This window comes from Lepidochelys kempii, chromosome 8 (assembly GCF_965140265.1).
Source record: "Lepidochelys kempii isolate rLepKem1 chromosome 8, rLepKem1.hap2, whole genome shotgun sequence".
Taxonomy (NCBI): domain Eukaryota; kingdom Metazoa; phylum Chordata; order Testudines; family Cheloniidae; genus Lepidochelys; species Lepidochelys kempii.
Genome location: NC_133263.1, coordinates 41,888,692 through 41,912,894, shown reverse-complemented (window position 1 = coordinate 41,912,894; position 24,203 = coordinate 41,888,692). Strand labels below are relative to the sequence as shown.

Sequence of the window (24,203 nt, the reverse complement as noted above, 5' to 3'; positions counted from 1 at the left end):
CTGGCTTCCCATAGAATATCCAATCAAGTTCCAGATCTTAGCCCTTATTGTCAAGGTGCTCCATGGCATGGGCCCAGGATACCTAAAAGACCATCTAAAGCTCCAGCACAGACCACAGTCAGCATAACAGAACTCTCAGCAATAAGGGTAAAGCTTGTCTGTACGGGAGACAGAACTTTCTCCAGGGTAATCAGAGACTGTGGAATGAACTCTCCTGGGAACCAAGGACCATCCCAAACTTCTCCACCGTCTGCTGCAAGGGCCAGGTGCAGTGCTTTGACCTTCCTTCTCTAGTATAAAGACATAGCAACTGGTGTTATTTATTTATTAAATAAATACACTACCTAAACAAGACACTCCATTGCACACACTTCTGCCCCTGGGCGAGGATGAGAGAACAAACACCACGTGACATGTGTGGTTACATTGCTTAAAGCATGACTGGAAGGTGCTCCGGTGATGAGCATGGTATAAAAACGTAGCTAGACTAGAATAGGACTGGCTTGTGGACGCTGGCTGGATGTGTGACTCCAGCAGGTGGCTGGAGTGGGCTCCATTGCATGGGGACAGCACAGGCTGAGTGGGTGTCTGATCTGTGTGTGGACGAGTGCCTGGGCTCTGAGGGGCAACAGAGGAGTTGCAGACACCAGACAGTGATGCAGTGTCTCCTGGTGCCCAAGCTGCAGAGCACAGCAGCCCTTGGGAAGTGTGCGCTGAAGCACTGCGCTGAATAGTCAGGAAATGAGACTGGCCAATCACGCCCCTGGGCAATCCCCCGTCAGTCAGCCAGAGCAACTGCTCTGCCCCACACCCACTCCCAGATGGGGCTGTCAGGGACTAACTGAGGCAGCTCTTTGAAGAATTGTGCATATTCAGTGAAATGGGGCTCTGTGATGGGGCGCACTCCCCTCTCGTTAGTGCCTCCTGTCAGCTGGGTGGGAACCTGCATTCTGGTCTCCCTGCCCCGTCTGCTGCCCTCATTAGGTACCCACTACTCCAGGTCCCGACCCAGGGACACTACAAATAGCAGCCACATGCTGCTTCGTTTAACTCACCTTCACTGCTTCTTTTCTGGGGCAGGGTGTGGTAGAACTGCAAGGCATCCAGCAGGGAGCCCTCAAAGGGCTTGATACAACCCATCACATATCTCCCACATGCAGAAAGGATTGGGGTGGGGGGTACTATGGAGGGTAATGTCCCCTCCTATCCAGGCTTTGCATTTCTTAGTGTCTTCTCTCCCAGACCTCTGTCTGGAGAGCTTTTACCAACTTTGCTCCACTCATCAGGGTTCTCACTCTGTTTCCAGTCTCCACCCTGGTTAGTCAGGTGCCCCCCGCCTCTGTCTGGATAGCTTTTCACTTTCTGTCCTGGCTGCTCAGACACCTCTCTCTGAGGCCTTTCTGCCTGAAGAGCTCTTCCAGTTTCTGCCCTGCTTTGGTCAGGATCTTCTCCCTCAGGCCTCTTTGTCTAGAAAGGTTTTACAGTCCGCATTCTGGTTTCTCAGGGTCTCACCCAGGCCTCTTTGCCTGGAGAGCCTGTAGGCCCCAGTTAGTCAGGGCTTTCCCTGTCAGACCTCTCTGCCTGGAAAACTATTCACAGTTGTTGCTCTCTTTAGGGTTCTCCATCTCAGCCCTCGGTCTGGAGAGCTTTTCACAATCTGCCCTGACTTCTCAGGGTCTTCTTCTCTACCTTGGAGGGCTTTTACAGTTCAGGTTCCTTCCTTAATTAGCCCTGTGACACCTTCTGCTGCAGAGCCAAACCGTACCCATAGGTGGGCTCTACGATGGCCGACACTTGGCCAAGTCCTGCAGCCAAGGGGGAACTTCCTGATTAGCAGCAGTCAGGAAATCTACTAACTTCTTGGTAATGTGCTTGTTCTTCTCAGTTACATCATCTGAGATGACCAGGACTTGGGCTCAAATGCTTCATATGGTGGATATATTGCTTCATATCTTGGGTCATGTCATAGTTCACCACATGCTGCACCCTGTGAATATCTGGCTCCCAGCAACTTCTGATGTAGTCAACACCATGATTTCACCAAGGTTGAACTGACTTAAGGCTGCTTCCTGGTCTCAGAGAGGAGACTCCCTGGATGCAAACACAGGCACAGCCCTCAGAATTAAAAATGTCTTTATGCACATCCAACCTCTGTCCAGGTCTTCCAAACTTTAAGGACGGCATCCTATTCCCAAAACATCTCAATGCTTCACTCATCCGCACCCACTTCTCCTGCTGGATCCAAAGTACGTTGTGGCTGATGTTCTGGGCCGTAGAACAATATGGGTCCTTCTCCTTCCTCAAGATAGGCCCTTTCCTGCTTGTGGCCTTGCTCTGCCACTATATCAGGATCCTGGGGGTTTAGACGCACAATTGGGTAGCTCTCTTCTTCAGCAGGTGGATGGATGCACTTGTCCAAGCCATCTTCCTTCTGTAATGACCTCAGTCCACACAATTCCAGCTCTTTTTCTAGGGAGGCCACTTCAGCCTCGAGACTTCCCAGATCTTAGCCAAGGTGGGCTTTGACCCTGGCTGGGCCTTGAGCAAGTTCTGGAGCTTAGTCAGCTCCTTTTGCAGCAGAAAGCACTGCTGTTCCCCAGCCTCCTTTTCAACTTTGAGGCAGATCAGTTCTTGCTCCCTACAATCCTTTCCCATGAAGACCTGGTCTCTGCTGGCACTATACCCCATAGTTCACAGAACCAGAGGAATATAAGGAACTGCAAGGGTCATCTAGTCTAACCCCTTGCCAAGATGCAGGATTTGTTGTGGCTAAACTATCCAAGACAAATGGCTATCCAGCCTCTTCTTGAAAACCTCCAGTGAAGGAGTTTCCACAATCCCTAGCCAGTATGTTCCATTGTCCTGCTGCTCTTACAGTTAGGAAGTTTTTCCTGAGTTTTAATCTAAATCTGTTGTGCTGTAGCATGAACCCATTGTCTCATGTCCTACCCTCTGTGTCAAGAGAGAACAACTTTTCTCCATCTTTTTTATGGCAGCCTTTCAAGTATCTGAAGACTGCTTTCCTATCACCCCTTAATCTCCTATTTTCCAAACTAAAGATAGCCAGTTCCTTCAGCCTTTGCTCATATGGCTTGCATTCCATCCCTTTGATCAGCTTTGTCGCTCACCTCTGGGTCCTGTTCTGCCTGTGAGTGGCAGGACAGCAGCAGATCACCTCCTCCATTGTCCCCTTGTTTCAAGGGCTGATCTGTAAAGATCCCCCTTCTGATACCAAGTTGTGACAGGGCATGCTCACCTCTCGTTAGTGCCTCTTGTCAGCTGGGTGAGAACCTGCACTCACTGCTTGTGGTGCCCCCTGTCAGTTGTTGCCCTCATTAGGTGGGTTTTGAGTGGCTCAGACATCTGGCTGAGTCACACACTGTCTAAACACAGGAAGGAGGTCCAACGGGGCCTGCCTCTGTGCCCTTGTAGTCCTGTCTCTGTCCTAGTTCTAAGTCCATATTTGCCCTGGTATAGAGCAGTGCCGCAAGGCTTCCTCCCTGGAGACTCTTTAAGCCCTGCCTTTCACTTGGGCCTCTAAGAAAGCCCTATCCCCTTCTCAGGACTCAGGCCACCCTGCCAGTGAGGGGGGACATGGGCCCGCCCACCCACTACTCCAGGTCCCGACCCAGGGATCCTACAAATAACAGCCACATGCTGCTTCATTTAATAACTGCTGCTGCTGCTATTCCCTGGGCCACTTCCCATGTGGGTCCATCATCTTCTCCCTCACCTCAGGACTGAAGATCTCAATTCCACTCCTTCCTCACTCTTCTTGGCCCAGCCAACAACTACGCTGCTCAGGCCCTGCGGTGCCTTTTAACTGGGCCTGCTGCGCTCTGATTGGCTGCTTCCCTGTAGCCTCTCTAGGCAGGCCTGGAGGACTCACCTTCACTGCTTCTTTTCTGGGGTAGGGTGTGGTAGGAAAGGCCTCCAGCAGGGGGCCTTCAAAGGGGCCAATACAGCACGTCACAAGCTCTTTGAAAGAGAAGGAGATAGCAGGATAGCCAGGTGCTGGGTAGCCTCCTCCTCCAGCTCTGCCAAAGCCCTGGGATGAGGTTCACAACAGGGTTTAGGCACTATAATACCACCCTCCATTGCCATCCAGTGGAATCCTCTGCCCCAAGTTAGGTGCCCAGGCTCCCATTCATTGTATGGGAAGAGTCAGGTGCCGATGAATGGGATCCTCCGAAGCCATAAGGCGAACAGGGAGCTGCTTAAGCTAGGCAGGAGTGACCACAGAGGCAAGTAGCAGGGCTTAGGGCGCAGAACCACAAAAGTCTTTAAGCACCTTAACTCCCAGGGAGCTGGGCTGCTAGGCACCTCCCTCTGCGCAGGATTCTCAACTGTGACCCTCTCCTGGGAGTTGGACACCTGAGCCAGGTCAAAGACCCCTCACTACCTCGACAGCCCAGTGGTCAGCTCCACTGAGATGTGGAAGCCCCAGATGCCATCATTGCTGTAGCTGCCTTGGGGCAAAAACTTGAAACCAGGTTTCCCCCTCCGAGGTGAGTGTCCTTCCCCATCAATCTCTCCTAGTGGAGACATGCCGCTCCATAAACATTCATTGGCCTAGGAGCAAGCAGTCCACGGAGCATGACTGCAGCCCAGTGGGGGGCGCCAGGCCCCAGTGAGTAGGTAGATGTATCACCTTAACTCATGTCAGGCCTTAGCACCAGTCTCTGGGGGGACACTGAAGTGCCTGCAGGGCTGGATGGCAGCTGATTGTGCGTTTGAGAGCATCAGTGGTGCCTACAGGCTGGACTTAGATGCCTAAAGAGGCAGTTAGGGACCCAAATGCCTTTGTGAATGTCGCCCCTGGATCCTGGTCTGCAACACCTTCTACCACTCCGGTCCTGAGCCAGTCTCGCTAGTCCAGGCCATGGGCTCAGCTGCACAAATGCCTGTCAGCATTTAGCAGGCAGACATCCTTTTGTGTCCATGGCTGAGACAGAGTGAATGTTGCTCTGCTCATGCTCCAGCCTTGGTGCTGCAGGGATTTAAGAGTCAAACCCTTTGAATTTCAGCAATTTTTGGAGAACCCCAAGAAACTGCAAATTTCTCTGGGCTTCGATGGCAAGTGACATGGCCAAGGTTCCCCTGAAAGCATTGTGAACTTCAGCAGCTTGTGCAGTGACGCTGGCCCTGAGTTTGGCTCCTGTGCCAGCACCTGCTGGATGCTGCAATGGCGTTGGGCACATTTGCCATCCCTGCTCCAGGGGAATGGGCTGGTCTCATCCAGGAGCAGACAGGGATAATTTACCAAAGGGAGTTGGCTTTGCTCAATGCAGTAGGGCTGTCTGATAGAGGACCCTGCAGGCCCCAGGCACAGGGCTGCTAGTGCCTATGAAGCATGGCATGGCAGGACATCCATTGGCCTCATGGGGCTGACAATGAGGAACAATTCGAGGCCCTGATTTCTGAAGCAGCTGGGGTGGGTGGGAAATGGCACTTGTTCAGCTGTGTGAAGTGGGCTGATGCCTCAGTCTGTGACTAGAGAAGAGTCTCAGCGTAGACCCTGCATCCCCAGTAACTGCAGAGTGAGTGATTGCTCCTTTCCCCTGCCCTAGGACGCTGCAAAGATACGCTCTCCACCATCTCAGGCCCCACCACCCAGAACACCTACGGGCGGAATGAAGGTGCTTGGATGAAGGATCCACTAGCCAAAGATGAACGGATCTACGTCACAAACTACTACTATGGAAACACGCTGGTGGAATTCCGAAACCTGGAGAACTTCAAACAAGGTACGCTCTCCAGCTGCTCACCCGGTCCTCCCCAGTCTCCATACTTGTGCTGGAACCATGTCACTGAGCATCTCTGCACAAACCAACGTACTTCTCCCAGCGGTGCATGTGGGGCATGGACCAGTCTGCCTAGTCCCCAGTCTGTGTCCCGGCTGCTGGACAAAGCACGAGGGTTGTCTCTTTGTACAGTGCCTTGCCCAACAGGATCTGGGCACAGGGCAGGGGGAGGGAGGGATAGCTCAGTGGTTTGAGCATTGGCCTGCTAAACCCAGGGTTGTGAGTTCAATCCTTGAGGGGGCCATTTAGGGATCTGGGGCAAAAATTGGGGACTGGTCCTGCTTTGAGCAGGGGGTTGGACTAGATGACCTCCTGAGGTCCCTTCCAACCCTGATATTCTATGATTCTATGACTGGGCTCCTAAGTGTTACAGCAATACACCCAATATTAATAAGCCATGGCTTGTGGCACAGATCCATCTCTGCTTGTTCCTGTGTTGCTGGTGCTGGTAATGACAGGACTCCTGTGAGCTCCAGACAGGGGCAGGAGGCCCAGCCCAACTGCCCTGGCTCCTAGCCAGGAAGCACTAAGATTTCCCTGCTGTGGGTGAGAAAGCCTGTGATCAGAGCCAAGCTGTAGATCGGGAGCCACCTGGGAAAGGGATGGTTTGGTCCCAAGAAGGGTCAGAAGCTTAGCTAGAGTTAGCCAGTAGGGCCATGTTTGGGGTCACTGAGATAGAGGGATGAAAGTCACCGGGGTGTGGGGGAAGGTGATAGCTGCTGCCCTGAGAGAGCCTGGGAAAGGTGTAGCAGGGCTGGTGGTGGAGACATGCAGGGCAGTAGGATGGAGGCAGCATGCATCATAGGTCCAGTGTGGAGGAGCCTCGGTTCATAGCCCAGATTAGCTCCATGATGGAAGCAGGGAGGGGAGTGTGGGAGGGAGCAGGGGCTAGAGAAGGATGGAGAGGAAGGAAGGGCCTGCGATTAGGGCACTAGCTTGGCACGAGGGAGACCTGGGTTCAGTGCCCTGCTGGGCCAGGTGCCCTGTGCAAGTGGGGCCCAGAGCATCAAAGGTATTTAGGTGCCTAACTCCACCAAAGCCAATGGGGAGAAGCTGGGCCTCAGTCCCCCTCTGTGAAAGAGCCCGGCCCTACCTCTGGGTGCTTGAGGAGCAATATGGTGCCCATATACCATGGTGATGGGGGCCATGCACGCACCTGAAGGCACTAGAAAGTGTGGGTTGGAGAACGTGGTCTGGGTGTCGTAGCTGGGCTGGTGCCACTTACTCCAGCAAACTCTGTGCCAGGTTGGGTGGGGAAGGTAAGTGGTGGGGGAGCAACGGGTCACCTGCCTGGAACAGAGAAACTGGCTCTGCCAGCTGGTTCAGCAGAGCATGACCTGAAGTGGAGAGGTTGCAGGTGACCTGTGATGGGGCAAAGGGACCACCAAGAGCTAAGGGAAGGAGGGTGCTGAGTGACAGGTGGGGGCAGGGGAGCGGTGAACCTGGAGAGTGAGCCAAGGGTTTAATTTGTGCAAGGTCTCTGCTGTCCAGGGCGTTGGAGCAACTCCTACAAACTCCCCTACAGCTGGATCGGGACAGGACATGCTGTCTACAATGGCTCCCTCTACTACAACCGGGCCTTCACACGCAACATCATTAAATATGACCTGAAGCAGAGGTACGTAGCTGCCTGGGCCATGCTGCATGATGTGGCCTATGAGGAGGTGACACCATGGCAGTGGCAGGGCCACTCCGATGTGGACTTCGCTGTGGACGAGAATGGCCTGTGGGTCATTTACCCGGCCATCAACTACGAAGGCTTCAGCCAGGAGGTCATTGTCCTGAGTAAGCTCAATGCCGCTGACTTGAGCACCCAGAAGGAGACCACGTGGCGGACAGGCCTGCGCCGGAACTTCTATGGAAACTGCTTCGTCATCTGCGGTGTGCTCTACGCTGTGGACAGCTACAACCATAAGAATGCCAACATCTCGTATGCCTTTGACACCCACACCAACACGCAGATCATCCCGCGGCTGCTCTTCGAGAACGAGTATTCCTACATCACTCAGATAGACTATAACCCCAAGGATCGCCTGCTCTATGCCTGGGACAATGGGCACCAGGTCACATACCACGTGATCTTTGCTTACTGAGACCCTGGCCACAGGACACTGAAAGGGCCACCAGCACCTTTTATTATTATTTTGTACAAATCCAAGAGGAAATGCTGTTTTTAAAGTGGATTGTAGATCAGTCCACAGGCCAGAATCAAACCCTTTATTTTTAGTGTAACCTTCCTTCTCTTTTATACTGACACTGCTGCCTCCCACGCCGAGCGGGAAGGATGGGCAGGGTATTGCTTCATGAGTCCATCTGCAGTGGGGTGGCTGCTGGGCATTATCAAGGCAAAGGGACAATACAAATACAGCTAGTTGCTTTTTTGCTAACCAATAAATAATAAAAAAGCCATCAAAGCAGACTTCTTGCTCAGCAAAAACGTCTTGCATGCAGTGGTGGCGAGGCCTGGCCTTCGGGGGTGCTCAGTTTGTTCTGTCTGCACTGAGTCAGGTTTATGACAGTCCCACTGGCCTGCGAACAGCCGCACGTGTTAATTCGACAGTCATTTGAAAGCTGGGGCATCAGTTTTTTGCTCTGCAGCCTCCTTCGTGTGAATGGTCCTGGGAGCTGGCGGGGCTGTTATTTGTCTTTGCTGCCATAAGCTGTTGCTGTAGCTCTGCCCCTTGCTCATACGATGTGCCCACACATGCAGCCCAGAGCTGCCTTGGCACAAGCTCTCACACGTCTGTCCTGCTATGGAGAGCGCCTACATGACCAGATGCTGCCATGCTGGGAGGCACGCTGGCAGCTACCCTGCCAGAAATGGGTGGGATGCCCTGTCATTTTGTAAAGAAATATAGCTGATTCTGTCACCCAGATGAGACCCCCCCGCAATATTTGCTTTTACTTGTGTCTCCCTGGGCAGCGGCTCAGCTTTGCCATTTGGTCACATTTTCCTGGAGATGCTCAGTGTGGTCGTCTGCCTGCACTTCCAGGGAGTGCCGTGCATGTGAGAGCCTGGCCTGAGAGCAGCACAGCCCCACAGCTCTCATGGCTGCTTTATGGAGACCTGCACTAATGCTCCATCCTAGCAGAGTAGCTTGGGCCTCAGGTTTGCTCCTGGCCTGTGGTTCCCTATTTATATGGCCCATCCCCCCACCCCCCCACCCCCTACTGCTGCCACTCAGCTTTTGTGGCACATTTACAGCCTGTCAAACGCGCTCACAGCTCTGCCAGCAGCTTGTTGTATTTATACACATCCAGTAATAAACATTCTTGTACCTTTGCAATTGTTGGGGACATTTTTGGGGTTTGTTTTATTCTCAGGTGGCAAAAAAATAAACAGAAAATGCTTCCCAGGTGCTGGTCGGCGATGGGCTGGCCAAGGGAGCTGGGAACAGATGCTGAGCATCCTTTCGCCTCCAGGCCAGCAGTGGCTGACAGTTATGGCCCTGCCAGATATTGGGGTGTGCAAAGGAAGCGGGGAGCATCAGGCCAGGGCCTGGCTAATGTCACAGAGACCGTTCTAGGCCCTTCTGTTTGCTTACTTGAAAATTCACTTTCTTGGGATGAGCAGGTACACGAGCCCCTGGGAACAGGCCCCCAGTCAGATGCTCCAGGCCTGGGCTTTACTGGTGCCCTCCAATGATTTCACCCTGGCACAATTCCCACTGAGATTCAGGTGTAGGGTTTCCAAATATTTGTGTCTTTCAGGGCCAGGCACTTTTCTCCATGCTGCCACAGGCAGCCCTGTCATTTCTGAACAGCACTATGGGTGCAGGGCCTGAGAGTCCAGCCCCCACCTCAGGGCTGGGCACATAAAGCCAGGGCAGATGGACTGTTATGTTTGCTGCCCATTGTCAGGGTCTATATCCTGAGCCCAGGAAAAAGGTCCTGCAAAGGAGCACTGCTGGGCATGGGGCCCCTGGAGACACAAGTATGCTGCCCCTCAAGCTGCCAGGCTCAGCGCTAGCAGGTGTGCTCCAAAGCCAGTCGCTCTGCCAACATCCTTAGACCAGCATTGAAGCCAGCTATGAACAGGCAGTGGCTGCTGAACAGAGCACCTGCAGCATCCTCTTGTGTCCTTCAGCAGAGCCTGAGCCCATCCCAGGGCCACAGAACAAGGAGCGGGAGAAGAGGTGCACAGGACCACACACAGCATGGCCGTGAGACTGGGGAACACACACGAACAGGCAATGACACTGACAGCCACCCTTTACGTGGGCAGTGGCAGGAAATCGGGCGCCTCCCAGGGCAGGAAAGGTCTCTTGGTGGCTACTGCCATCTGCCCACCCAGGAGCACCAGTTATTAGGCTGTGTCTCAAAGGAAGTAACCCCTGCCAGTCCTATGCCGGCTGCCCAGGCAGTCCCACAGCACGCATGTGTCCCTGGGGCCACCCTGCACTAAATGAGACTGAGCCAGCCCATGGCAGCAGCCCGAGCCCGCCCATGGCAGCAGCCCGAGCCCCACCTTCACCAAAATCACACTGAGATCAAGTGACGCGTTCCTCTCTGTGCTGTACAGAGAAAGGGTCCATGGCTCAACTAAGTGATAACAACCCGTAATAACCCCAACAAGGCAGCTGGTATTTGGGACCCTCTTTAAGACACCTCATTGAGGGAGGCTGGAAAGGGAGGGAAGAATAAGGGGAGATACTGACTCTACTGAGCTAAACCCCCAAAAGTTAAAGACTTTAAAATAAGCTCCAATACTGACACCTCTTCCCCGCCATACACATACACACCAGAGGAGAGGATGCAGCATATATTCATTCCAGAGTGTTGGGCTTGGGGTGGGGCACTGTGGTCTCCCTGTTTCTCGTGGAGACAAGGTGGGAGGGGAGCCGGCTTTAGGTCCTGTGGGGGTGGGCGGGGGCGTTTGTGTGGGCAGGGTGCAGGCCCAGGGAAGGGGGGGTGAGGCTCAAAGCCAAGGTGGCCCAATTGGGAAGCAGGGAGGGTGTGTGTGTGTTTGTTTGCCAACAAGGTGAAACGCTGCTTGCAGCCTCCCCCTGTGCCAAGGGGCAGGTGAGCCTCTCCACTCAGGGGAGCAGGGATTCTCCTGCTGGGGCTGAGTGGGGGGTGCTCTGCCCCCACTACTCACTGTGCAAGGCAGGAGCTGGTGGGGGCACTGCCCGGGGGTGGCAGAAGGGCAGGAGCAGCAGAGGCAGCGGTGGAGCCCGGGCTGCTCCTGGGCACACTCTTACTGTCCATCCCCAGCACTGCTACCGTCACTGGATGAGGCAGCGCGTGAGATGTGGGCATGCACTGGTGTGTGTGTGTGGGGGGGGATGGCTGCTTGCTGCCCCCCCCCCCCCACTGCCGTCTTTCTGCTGCAATCCCCTCGCAGTGCCTCCCTGCTCACCTCCTTGGCCCCCACTGTTTCAGCCCCCTGCAGGCGGCAACTGGACTTTGGGTGTCTGATCAGTGTTTCGAAAACCGGACACCTGGCAACACTACCTCCCATGCTGCGTGCGTGGCAGACAGGGCTGGCCGCTGACACGCTTCCCCGCCCAGCTCATGGGCTCCCTGAGCCCCTCCCCCTCCTGCTATGGGAGCTGAGGGAGGAGCCAAGAGTCAGGCCTGGGTGAGGGAGACAGCTGCTGTTGTGGCCAGGGGGAAGCACTCAAGGGGGACTAGGAATGTCATAAATATAAAGGGAAGGGTAACCACCTTTCTGTGTACAGTGCTATAAAATCCCTCCTGGCCAGAGTAAAAGCCCTTTCACCTGTAAAGGGTTAAGAAGCTAAGATAACCTCGCTGGCACCTGACCAAAATGACCAATGAGGAGACAAGATACTTTCAAAGCTGGAAGGGCAGGGGACAAAGGGTCGATCTGTGTGATGCTTTTGCCGGGAACAGATCAGGAATGCTCTTCGTAACTCCTTAAGTTAGTAAGTAATCTAGCTAGAAATGTGTTAGATTTCCTTTTGTTTAATGGCTGGTAAAATAGCTGTGCTGAATGGAATGGATATTCCTGTTTTTCTGTTTTTTTGTAACTTAAGGTTTTGCCTAGAGGGATTCTCTATGTTTTGTTTACCCTGATTACCCTGTAAGGTGTTTACCATCCTGATTTTACAGAGGTGATTCTTTTACTTTTTCTTTAATTAAAATTCTTCTTTTAAGAACCTGATTGCTTTTTCATTGTTCGTAAGATCCAAGGGTTTGGGTCTGTGTTCACCTATGCAAATTGGTGAGGATTTTTATCAAGCCTTCCCCAGGAAAAGGGGTGTAGGGCTTGGGGGGATATTTTGGGGAAAGACGTCTCCAAGTGGGCTCTTTCACTGTTCTTTGTTGAAACGCTTGGAGGTGGTAGCATAGGGTTCAAGGACAAGGCAAAGTTTGTACCTTGGGAAAGTTTTTAACCTAAGCTGGTAAGAATAAGTTTAGGGGGTCTTTCATGCAGGTCCCCACATCTTTACCCTAGAGTTCAGAGTGGGGAAGGAACCTTGACAAGGAATTACAAAGGTTCTCAAAGCAGCCTGTCCCAGCTGAGCACACGACTCTCCACCCGCAGGAGCTGCCTGTTCCCTCAGCCTGGCCAGGTCACAGGCAGGAGCAGCTACTGAGTCCCACGCCACATCCTGCCCCAGCTGCCATTCCCCCTTGAGTGCTCAGGAAGCAGGGCGGACTGGGGAACAGCAGATTTCCCTTTTGGGCCTCCTCCTCACCCAGAACATGTTGGGCTCAGCTGAGAATCTGGCCCCACCCAGGCCACTTAAAAAGGGAGGGACTCCTGGCAATGTGGCTTGGCAGTTCTTTGTGTTGCCCTTACACACAGCTCTGAGAGCAAGCTCCCCGCACCTGGGTTTTGCTCTAACACAACTGTAAAAGGGGGAGCCACGGGCTTCTGGCAGCTTGTGCCTATCACACTATCCATATTGATGCAAATATGCAGTGTCCTGCTCTGTGGTAAAGGAAGCTGGCAGGGTTGGTCAGTAAGTTTGTACTGAGCCAGTGCCTGACCATGGGAGGCTGGTGCTCCTGGAGGTGCCATGTCCTGAATGAAGTGTAAGCCATGACCTTTCGTGGCCATCTGATGATCCCAAGACATTTTTTTTGTAACAGCTAAAGTCCTGGTGCCTGACCCAATTCCAGCTTGTCTCTCTAAATTCTCTATGGCACTTGTTCACCTGTCCTAAATTCTTACGTTGCATTGCTGTTAATGTTGCTGTCCTCCAAACCGGAGGTGGCTTCAGCTCAGCAGCAGGTCAAGTGATCCTTGTTTGTAGCTGAGCTTGAAAAGTACATTGGGATCCTTTGGGCTGAGAGACGCTCATTCTTATTCCTGGACTTGACCTGAATGCTCATACCTTTCAGACAGCCACCTTGGTCCTTATCTTCTCAGAGCACCAGTAGGGTCAGGAAGCACACATATGACACTTGTTGATGGGCACTTGAGCACTGCTCTGAGAATTGTCACAGGAGTGATGAAGTCAGCACCTACAGTCTGGCTCCCCACCTTGTGCATACTTTCATAGAATCATAGAATATCAGGGTTGGAAGGGACCTCAGGAAGCCATCTAGTCCAAACCCCTGCTCAAAGCAGGACCAATCCCCGACTAAATCATCCCAGCCAGGGCTTTGTCAAGCCTGACCTTAAAAACCTCTAAGGAAGGAGATTCCACCACCTCCCTAGATAACTCATTCCTGTGCTTCACCACCCTCCTACTGAAAAAGTTTTTCCTAATATCCAACCTAAATCTCTCCCACTGCAACTTGAGACTATTACTCCTTGTTCTGTCATCTGCTACTACTGAGAACAGCCTAGATCCATCCTCTTTGGAACTCCCTTTCAGGTAGTTGAAAGCAGCTATCAAATCCCCCCTCATTCTTCTCTTCTGCAGACTAAATACTTTACCACCATCCCTCCGAAGACAAGCAGCAATAATATGAGAATATGACCGTATGATGTCATAACCACACAGCTAAGGGTAGCCTAGAATTCCTCCTTACCTGTAAGGGGTTAAGAAGCTCAAATAACCTGGTTGGCACCTGACCAAAAGGACCAATGGGGAAAGAAGATAGTTTCAAATCTTGGGGGAGGGGTGGAGGGAAGGCTTTGTTTTTGTGTGTTCTCTTGGGAAGCAGAGAAGCATCAGGTCAGAAAACTCCTTCTTCTATAAACCATCCTAAAAGTCTCTCATATTACAAAAATTGTAAGTAAAAGCCAGGCAAGTCGTGTTAGATTATCTGTTGTTCTGCTTGTGAATTTTTCCTTTGCTGGAGGGAAGTTTATTCCTATTCTTTGTAACTTTGAAACCAAGCCTAGAGGAAGTTCTGCTGTGTTTTTGAATCTTTTGTTACCCTGTAAAGTTATTTTCCATCCTGATTTTACAGAGGTGATTTTTACCTTTTTTTTAAAATAAAATCCTTCTTTTAAGAACCCGACTGATTTCTCTATTGTCCTAAGACCCAGGGGTTTGGGTCTGTGATCACTTTGTAACCAATTGGTTAGGATATTATTCTTAAGCCTCTCAAGGAAAGGGGGTGTAAGGGATTGGGGGCGATATTTTAGGGGAATAGGAACTCCAACTGTTCCTTTCCCTGATCCTTTGTTAAATCAGTTGGTGGTGGTAGCATACCCTACAAGGACAAAAGGAATTTTTGCCTTGGGGAAGTTTTAACCTAAGCTGGTAGAAATAAGCTTAGGGGGTCTTTAAAGCGGGTCCCACATCTGTACTCTAGAGTTCAGAGTGGGGAGGGAACCCTGACATATGATAACCTGGACTTACCCATCTATGAAAATGCCACCTTAAGTACTTCTTAAGTACACCTTAAACCCCTTCTGATTAGCTCTTAAAACCTTGGGATTGTCACCAAAAGACAAGTGGCAGAGGCTGTGGGCAAATAGCAGGTTCAAGAATCAAGACCTGATCACGAATCCTACAGCCCAATCACCTGGGTTCACCGTGGCACATAAGACCCAGGACTTCCCACAGGCACTGCAAATACCTACTACACAAATGGAATATGGACCTGTGGAACATCTAGTGACTGCTGGGAATTGAAGCTGTGGTTGGGTGTTGGAAAAAGGATTGGGAGGGCCTCAGCTAGCTCGGGGTGACATACTGGTAATGCTGGACACTTGCACTAAGTGTGCACGCTTCCCCAGTTGAGTCCCATGTGAGACAGGAGGTGCACTGCCCATTCACACAGGCAGTTTTTTGGCAGAGGGTCAAACCAGCAGAAAGGAGTTGGGCTGTGCATTCAGGTGCCACAAGGAACCTAAAGAAAACTGACAATAGCCATTTCTGAGCTAGCCCAGAACCTGCCGAGCCTCTCCCACATGTGTAGTCACATTTCTCAGAGGCCCCTAGACTGTTCCAGGGTGATACCGCTGGGGCCAGAATAACGGGAGCTCTCTCCCTCTGGAAGGGCAGATCTCACTTACAATAGGGGGTGAAGTATCATGTCTTCCCGAGGCCCATGAGAAAGAACCATGGAGCTTTGGAAAAGGGCAAAGTTCAGATCCTTGCAGCAAGAGAACTGGCTGGTACATCTGGAGTCAGACAGAGGGGGGCTGAGTGCCTGTTTCACACCAAGGAGGATGCAAAATGCTCATGGATTTAAGAGCACAACTGTAAGCGTGCACAGCAGAATCTGTATAGACAGCCCTGACACAACAGGAGGATCACGCTAGCTGAGGAGAGACCTTGCCAAAGGGAAGGCCTGCATGAGGAATTTGCATCCTGTCCTGAAAAGGACTCCATGCTCTAGGGTCAGGGTTTCTCAAACTTCATTGCACTGCGACCCCCTTCTGACAATAAAAATTACTACATGACTCTGGGAAGGGGAACCAAAGCCTGAGCAGCACTGCCCCAGGCGGGGGACAGGGGGAGAGAGCCAAAGCCCTGCCACCCCGAGAGGGGGTGGGGGTGGGGGTGGGTGGGTGGTAGGGGGACAAAGCTGAAGCTTGAGGGCTTCGGGGGACTGTAACCTGAGCCCAACTGCCTAGGGCTGAAGCCAAAGCCTGAGCCCCGCCACCCAGGGCTGAAGCAAGTCTTTGGCTCCCAGACTTTGGCTTCAGGCCCAGGCCCCAGCAAGTCTAACACTAGCCCTGGAGACCCCATTAAAACAGGGTTGTGACCCAGTTTGAGAACTGCTGCTCTACGTACTATAACCCAACAGGATGTGCTGCTGCAGGAGGCTGACAATCAAATATAGCAGCAATAGTGGGTAAAAAAAAAGCTCAACAGAGTTTCTTGTGTTGTTTTACTGGCAAGTAAGGCTGGTTCCCGGTTCCAACTGTGTGGACATTACAATGTAGGGAATTTGTAGTCCCTATCTACTGAAAAAAGGTGACCCCCTCCCCCAACCCTCTAACCACAGCCATTGAAACTAGTGGTAGATTACTTACAGACACATTAGTAGCAATCAAACCTTCAGGGCATAACCCTAGCTACTCTCCCTTCCTTCCCCCAGCTAGTATTACACAGAGTTACAAAACTTGGGTTTTCCCCCTTCTTCTGCAGCATCAAGTCCTGGGTTTTCAAACTGTAAGAACTAGACATGCCAGTTGGTCTCCTCTGCTGTGGCCATTCGGATACTCTCCAGTCCTGTCTCAGAGGAGAGAATTCCATTGGAAAGATTTGGCCTATTCAGAGTAGAGAGTAGAACCTAAGTGCTAAAGCTTCATTCAAGTCCTGGAGGAGACCAGAATTCAACTGCTTTCCTTGCTCCATCAGTGGAGAATTTCTCTGCTTTTCATTCTCTCATTTCAGAAATGGAAATAGATATAAAAACAAAGTTAAAAATGATTTTATTTCCTCTTGTTACAAACACAGATGGACTCATTTATGAGCCTGAAATAAAGTTTTTTTGTTTTGCATATGGTGATCCCACATATCATTTAAAGGCGAAATCAGAGCAGCCTCATTCCCTATCCCCCAAACAGGATTTTATTCTGAGGGTCCAAAAATAATCTGGTAAGAATAACCCTGCTGCATCCATTTTACAAACTTTCCAGGATGTGCTTCACAGTCCGTGACCTGCTGGGCCGCCTTTGCTGGCTTCAGTCAGGCCCCCTGAGTGCTGAGGTCTTTCTGGGGAGTCAATTGCAGGACTGGGTCTATGAATCTAGGGCTGGATTTGAAGCTTTAGGAAGTGCATGGGAGCTCAGCGTGTGAAGAGCCTGCTGTATCACGCTCATGTCTTAATTACTGCCTTTCCAAGATAGAGAGTCCCAAATCTGGTCACTGTTGGGGATGGTGCTAGGGTGTCATGGGGTGAGTAGGCACAAAGCAGCTCTACCAGAGCTAGCAAGGGGGCAGCACTACTTTAGACAAGGCACACGCATTTTTACTATGGTGTGGCCTGCTCCCTGGTCAGCAAGGGATATACAAACGGAGTCCCTGATGCTCCCAGCTGGCTCTAGTCCATGGGGACTAGGACCTCTGCAGCTCTCATTCGAATACATGCTTCCCACAGTTGTTTAAAAGTGTTTTGCAAAATGTAATTGAAATTAAAACAACACATCAAGTAAAACAGTTCTTAGGGTGATTTAAATATTTCCCTGCTATGACAGAAATACAGACATCAGCACTGCGCTGGAAATGGGAGCCAGAAAGTGACACTGATATGAAAGTGAACAGCAGGATTCAAAACAGTGATGAGGGCTATATAAATAAGAACCTGAATAGATTTGCTTTCACCATCTAAAGTGAGTGAAGGGAAAATAGAAAAACAGAGCATCAGGATGAAAAGGATGATTAAAGGAAGTTCACTTCAATAATCCGAGGTATCAGTAACCCAGGGAAGGTGTATTCTTAAGCAAGATGATGCTATTTTTATCTTGGCTGTCCCTTCAAATAGAAACAAACTACTCAAGATTGAGGGGCCTAAATTAATGAGTTGACCTCTGCAATTTAACCTGTGCAATCAACCCTTAAGGACTCTAGATTGGCTTCCAGTGTTCTTGCTGTCCGCTCTAGCACCACTTATTTTCACAATGAGATTTGCAGTCCAAGTGTGGAAGCCATGCAGATGAGCTTAACAGAAAATTTAATGGTTAAAATACTTAAATATCACCAGAGTCTAGTACAATCCTTCGAAACTCACACATCTTTAATCACAGGTTTCATCACACTTGCCAAGGGCCGGATCCCTTCAACGATCTGCGGTGTAAGAATGCTGGTAAAGGAAGGTTAATATAACTGCAAAGTAAATGCTTTTAACCAGATGTTCCTCATGGATTGTTACAGCATCCACCCTCAGCTGGTACGTCTGCAGACACCATTGTAAGCACTGGTGCAAAATACATGAGTACAAGGACTGGAACGAGGTGTCTGTGCCCCTTCCCCCCATAGAAGGTAAACACTGGCAGCCACTGTCCTTGAAGGGGATGTCACTGAGTGGTTTTACTGAGCAGTTACAGGAATCTTGTGGCTAAATCCCCTTCAACCTGTGCAGAAAACGTATCCCTGAAAGTCAGCACCATTAGTCCTAAAATGTACAGTGCCATCAGCTGGGAAGTTTGAATGTGCTCTCTCAAGCACTCACAGAAAGCCACAGCAAACTTGCAAAATCCTACTTTGTAAAAGTAACCCCTGCCCCACCCCACTGCCCTGTCTCCTGTCATATCCCATTAGTTAGTGTGCCTGGAGGCTACCACCTTGGCTCTCCTGCCAGAGCTCAAACAGCCAGCGGGTACAAGGTCTAACGGCTAGTGTAAGCCACATCTTACAGTCACTAACATTCCAGGTACTCTTATTTGTAAATCAATGAACTAGGGTGATCAGATGAAATGGACAAAATATTGGGACACATGGGGGAAGCAAAAAAAAAAAAAAAAAAAAAAAAAAGGCGTCCAGAGTGAGTTACCGAAGCAAAAAACCAAAAAAACCAAACTGCCGGAGCAGCCAAAGCCTCAATATCGGGACAAATGGGCTTTGGTCGGGACGCGGGACAAAGAACTAAAAATCAGGATGTCTGGTCACCCTACAATGGACTCCCACTGCCTGCAGGAATTACTCTGGAGCACTGGGAAAATGGCCACTGTGTAGCCAAAGAGAGTGGTTCCCTGCTGTGGAGGTATTCACCTCTGCTGGTAGCTCTGTTTTTTGTAGCTGGTCTCATTCAGCTGTCTGGCCTGTAACTTAGAATCACAGAATATCAGGGTTGGAAGGGACCTCAGGAGGTCATCTAGTCCAACCCCCTGCTCAAAGCAGGACTAATCCTCAATTTTTTTTTTTTTGCCCCAAATGGCCCCCTCAAGGATTGAACTCACAACTCTGGGTTTAGCAGGCCAATGCTCAAACCACTGAGCTATCCTTCCCCCCCAAATGCAGCAATGCAGCTTGGGCTACTCAAAGGCATTGGTCCCATGCTCCATCACAAACTAGGGGACAGACAAGTGAAAGGGACCCCATGAGATTGGAGAACCACTAGCACAAAATGAACATTCCATAACAGAAAGTACAAGAAATAGCTCAGCTGATTTCTTCTTGCTAGATTTGCCTAACTTGGATCAGAGCCAAGCTGCTCAGACATGGCATTTAAAAAATAAAAATCTCGTATTGCCTAAAATACATTGTAGTGACTCTAAACACACACAGGAGCTGGCAGGGATACTGTCTCCATAGTACAGTTGCCAACTTTCACGTGGTAAATAAGCACCCCGACTTTCACAATAAGACAAAAATCAAGCTAATCCCATTTCAAAACCAGGTCAAAACAAGCCAATCCCTAAGAACCCCAACACTCTATGTGACTAGATCCCCCGGCATGCAGTCTGGGACTGTGGTGAGCCCGCTGTGCACCCCTGACTCTCTCCCCCCCTTGCCCCTGCTTGCTGGGAGCTGATCAAAAAAAAAGAAGCAACAAGCTATAACAAGCAGCAAGTTACAAGCCCAACAAGCTACTAGCCAAAAACTAGTGAACAAGCAACTCACAAGCCAATTAAGTCAAAAACAAGCCCAATTTCTGTGGTTTTTTTTTCACGGGTCTGGCATGTCTGCTCCATGGGAGCCCCATCCAGTTCTGTTCTAGACAAGCCCCATGTTGTAGCAGCAGCTAGGTGACAGACAGGACCTTTCCATGGGGAGCTAGGGCCATTCATGTCTGATCTCATGATTCATACCATGACAGATGATGCAGCAGGTCTGGCAAGTCAAAGGTGCACCACAAGGTGCAGGTGAGGAAGTGCGCTGGCTCTTTAAAAAGCCACTGTGAACCAACACGCTCTGCTCACACAGGGCACAAAGGAAGGTTTGTTGTTAAAACATTTTGTGTATTTTTCCCCAAATCTCCCTTTTAAGGAAGCGTCTGGTGTTTTTTTCCACAGATATTAAATTGCACATAGCTTGGCTTTCTCCAGGGACCAAATGATCCAAGGATAATGCTGGCTGCTACGCTAGGAAGGGGACTTAGCATGCCAAGGGGATGAAGCTTTTCTCAATCATGAGAGTGTTTGAAAAATGGTATTTATTCACTTCCCACAAGGAGCTAGCACAAATTTCCCTAGCAAGGAATCAAATGGCAGGAATTCCCTTCTACTGGTGAGAAGAGTGCGTTCGCCTGGAGAGTGAGGAGCTGCTTAATGTGGTCAGAAACAGACAGTCATATGTGGCATGGGATTCCAGGGCAATACATTCAGACTGAGCAGCCAGAGAGAGTTTGTAGTGGTGACAACTATTAGATTGGAATAATCCCCACCACGTCCTGTGCGCTGCAGGAAGTTAGACTGGGGGAATCCCAACGGTCACTTTAGTCTTAAAATCTAGCCCAAATCCAGTTCCTATTCTTTCTCCATGAGGGCAGCGGCTCTGCAAGCAGCAAAGCTGGTTTGGCTCTGCGGGGGAGGATTCCAGGGGGCCGTGCAGCGTGTGCCTGCTCTGGACAGTGCAGAACTCAGCTTTGCAGCGGTTCCTGCATGGAGTCACCCTTCTTCTTGCCTGTAGGGGGAACCACAGAGGCCAGGCCAGCTGTTCCTTTCTCCCATCCTGGCACAAAGTACAGAGCAGACTGTGAGCAGAATGGTTCACTGTGCACAGTTCCAGACAAAAGCTGCAGCCCTACCTCTGCACAGATACAGGACGTGTCGGTTCTAGGGCACCCCATGTCTCGCTGCCCCCTCCACAGTTAAACTTCCCCTTTCTTCTCCTGCCCTGTTTGCTAACATGCTTGAGTGTAAATAAATAAATACTGCGACTCTGGACTTCTAGCAGAAGTCCTCTAGCAGAAGTCTAGCAGAGCCTCCTTCCACAGAATCCCCAGGTCTCCATAAACAGCAGCTAATCAAACCTCGGCACCCCCTCCTCTGTGAGGTAGGGCAGGGGTTAGCCCCAATTTGCAAATGGGGAAACTGAAATACAGAGGTCAAGGAAGTTATTCCAGATCATACAGCAGGTAAGGCCCTGTCCTCCTGGCCCCAGCCCTGCTTGCTGGCCACCAGGCCATACTGCCACTCCCAGACATCACCACCCTTCTGCCCAGCTTCCTTCACCTGCCTGCCCTGTCCCTGCAGGATGGCTGTCACTCGCCGTCATTCCCAGGCTGTCGTCAAACACTGCCCTGGGCCATCATGGGATGTATCAGACAGGGGAAGAGGCTGGGCAGGGTGCACCAGGAAGGCTGGGAAGGCAATGAGCAGGGCAATATCACAGAGTTCTGATAAAGCGTTCCATTTGAGGAGGCGTATCAATGCTGAGCCCTCTGCCGTTCTAGGAGTCCTGGAAAGGCCAGGTTAACTGCAAGTGGTAGGGCCTAGTGCTGGAGCTGGGATCCCCAGCTGTTTAGCTAGTAATAGTGATAGTGGTGAAGGCTGCATTTCTATCACCAAACATTTCTGCCTCCTTGCTGGGGCTCAGGGACTGCAGCTGTGAGGCTTCTGGGAGCTACTGCAGTGATTCCATGGGTGCTCTCATAGGGTGGGCTGTCTCAGGGACGGTGCGAGCAGCACTATAGAAGGGGTTGGTCTGATTCCATTGCTGTTCTCGAAGGTACCGGGGTATGGAGGAGCTTTTAATATGCAGAATCCTGGTGTCCATCACTTCACAGTCTATCTGCATCATCACCTCGTAGTCCTGCCCATTTATGACATTCTCTGCAAAAGGAAAGGGCAGCGTTAGCACCTCAGCAGCATCTCCTTTCTGTTATGTTGGCCTGAAGTTTGGGAAAACCCTTTGAAACCAGGATATAAAGATACTTTCTAAGGCCTTTGGACCCAAAGAGTTTTCATAAACCATGTGCATGCAGCCAGCTCTGGGGTGTGTAAGGCCCGGGGAGTCTTGAATCTGGGCCTGCAGAGCTGTCAGGCAACAGACACCTCCATGCTACCCTCCAGCAGCAGCTATAACCCGCTCATGCTCCACTACCTACAACCTGCTGTGGACACAGACCAGGAAGTCCTGCTTCAAGGGGTCCAACAGACCACAGCTCTGTGGCTCTTGATTGGCTCCCTGCCGTTCACAAGCCCAAGGGGATTCCAGGACGTGTCCCGGCAACAGTGGGGATCTCTTGTAGCTCCCATGACCTTCTGGCTTTGATCTTGGCTTGATTTGGACTTTGCCTCCTGATCCCTGACTCAGACTCTGATCCTTGGTATCGAGCCCAGCCTGGAACCTGACTAAGAACTCCTCTGCTAGTCTCAGCCTCCAGTCTGATCCTGCTCTGACTGCCCTTGTCAGGATCCTGACAGGGTTGGGGCATCAGTCACTCAGCACACTGCATGTCGGTGACATGGTAACGAGGGGAAATTTTGGCCAGTGACATTAGGGCATAACCACTCTTCTTACAAAAATGCCATAGAAAGTTGGTCCAATCAAAGATATTCCCTCCCCCACCTTGTCTCACCAATATCCTGAGACCGACATGGCTACAACAGCACTGCAAACAAAACATGTCATGGGCATTTCCATGACCAAGCAGAATAGAAAGGAGCTCAGATAATTAGGGATCATAATTATCTGAATGGTCACAGGACCTAGGGATCCTCATGGCTGAGAAACCCCCAGCTCTGCAGCCAGCCAATCCTATATCGCAACACTGTTCACTCATGGTCTTTAACAGAGATGGAAAGTTTGGGCATTCCTGTCTGGCCTTTTGGGTTGGCCCATTATAGAGAGAGGGACCAGACCCAAAGCCCGGGCCTTGTGGGGCCTGCGCCCAGGGTCCATCTCTAAGGTTTGGGCAGGGCTACAGCTGGATATCTGCTACACATGCTCATTTGCCTTTGGAGACAATAGCATTACTTGAAAAATGTTTTAGCATAAAACTCAGGGACAGGAGGAGAGAACAAGTCACCATTTCAGATGGGATTACAATCCTCTGCCCTGCATCAAACTTGTAGTCAATCACCCTGCCAGGCTCTGGACCCATGGCACTTCCACTGTCTAGAGAGCCTGTCTGTTTGCAGAGAGGGGCTAGGCTCTGAGCTGGCTGGGGAATAAAATCCGTGGGGTGTTTACTGTCCAGAGTTTAAAGATGGAGGTGGGAGGGGGGGAAAGCACATCTGAGTCATTGAAAACAAAGCCAGTGTCTCTGGGGATCTCTTAGGTTTTTGACTTTGGAGCTAGGTGCTCTAAAGTAGTCAGCTGAGTTTGCTTTCTGTGGCTCAAGATGGAAGATTGTGCAATGGAAAATGTTCGGATCAGAGGCATGAAATACACATTATCAATTTTACTGCTTTCCTGAATTAACTTTGATTCTGGCTGATGGCTCACAATCAGGGCTGCACCATGCCTCATGCCACCTGCAGCAGTCATTACATCAAATATGTCTGGTGCAGTAATGAAAAACAGGAGGCTAAGTCTAAGGGGCTGACGGCCAGTGAGGGAAATGGAAATGCTTGATTTCCCTTGCATTCTGGGTGTGCCGCCCTGTGAGCAGAGCCAGAGCTATCTGTGACTGCCAGGCTGCTGGGAGCTCAGGCTGCTGCTTCAAACACTGGACATAAGAACATAAGAACACAAGAATGGCCATACTGGGTCAGATCAAAGGTCCATCCAGCCCAGTATCCTGTCTACCGACAGTGGCCAATGCCAGGTGCCCTAGAGTGAGTGAACCTAACAGGTTGTCATAAATATAAAGGGAAGGGTAACCACCTTTCTGTATACAGTGCTATAAAATCCCTTCTGGCCAGAGGCAAAATCCTTTCACTGTAAAGGGTTAAGAAGCTAAGGTAACCTCACTGGCACCTGACCCAAAATGACCAATGAGGGGACAAGATACTTTCAAATTGGCGGGGGGGAGGAGCGGAGTTTTTTGTGTGTCTGTCTGTGTGATACCTTTGCCAGGAACAGATCAAGGATGCAAGCTCTCCAACTCCTGTAAAGTTAGTAAGTAATCTAGCTAGAAAATGCGTTAGATTTTCTTTGTTTTTTGGCTTGTAAATTCGCTGTGCTGGAGGAAATGTGTATTCCTGTTTTTGTGTCTTTTTGTAACAAGGTTTTGCCTAGAGGGATT

General features: G+C 50.7%; 2 protein-coding genes across 9 annotated transcripts in view; one reads left to right on the top strand and one right to left on the bottom strand.

The window, feature by feature from the left end:
- The window catches only part of OLFML2B (olfactomedin like 2B), a 97,408-nt gene extending 88,447 nt beyond the window's left edge, over positions 1 to 8,961 (top strand). For 2 of the 3 annotated variants that reach the window (XM_073356210.1, XM_073356208.1), the window contains 2 exons: positions 5,571 to 5,747; positions 7,281 to 8,961. In XM_073356210.1, the coding sequence (XP_073212311.1) occupies positions 5,571 to 5,747; positions 7,281 to 7,897 (794 nt within the window). In that variant the 3' untranslated portion in view covers positions 7,898 to 8,961. The remainder of the gene's footprint in view (positions 1 to 5,570; positions 5,748 to 7,280) is intronic. The other variant, XM_073356209.1, reaches the window with a different exon arrangement.
- Positions 1 to 24,203, bottom strand: part of ATF6 (activating transcription factor 6) — a 408,706-nt gene that overhangs the window by 67,858 nt on the left and 316,645 nt on the right. For 5 of the 6 annotated variants that reach the window (XM_073356211.1, XM_073356213.1, XM_073356212.1 and 2 more), the window contains one exon: positions 16,544 to 21,843. The exons of the other annotated variant lie outside the window; for it this stretch is intronic. In XM_073356211.1, the coding sequence (XP_073212312.1) occupies positions 21,635 to 21,843 (209 nt within the window). In that variant the 3' untranslated portion in view covers positions 16,544 to 21,634. Of the gene's footprint in view, positions 1 to 16,543; positions 21,844 to 24,203 lie in introns of those variants that run through there. 6 annotated transcript variants of the gene reach the window in all.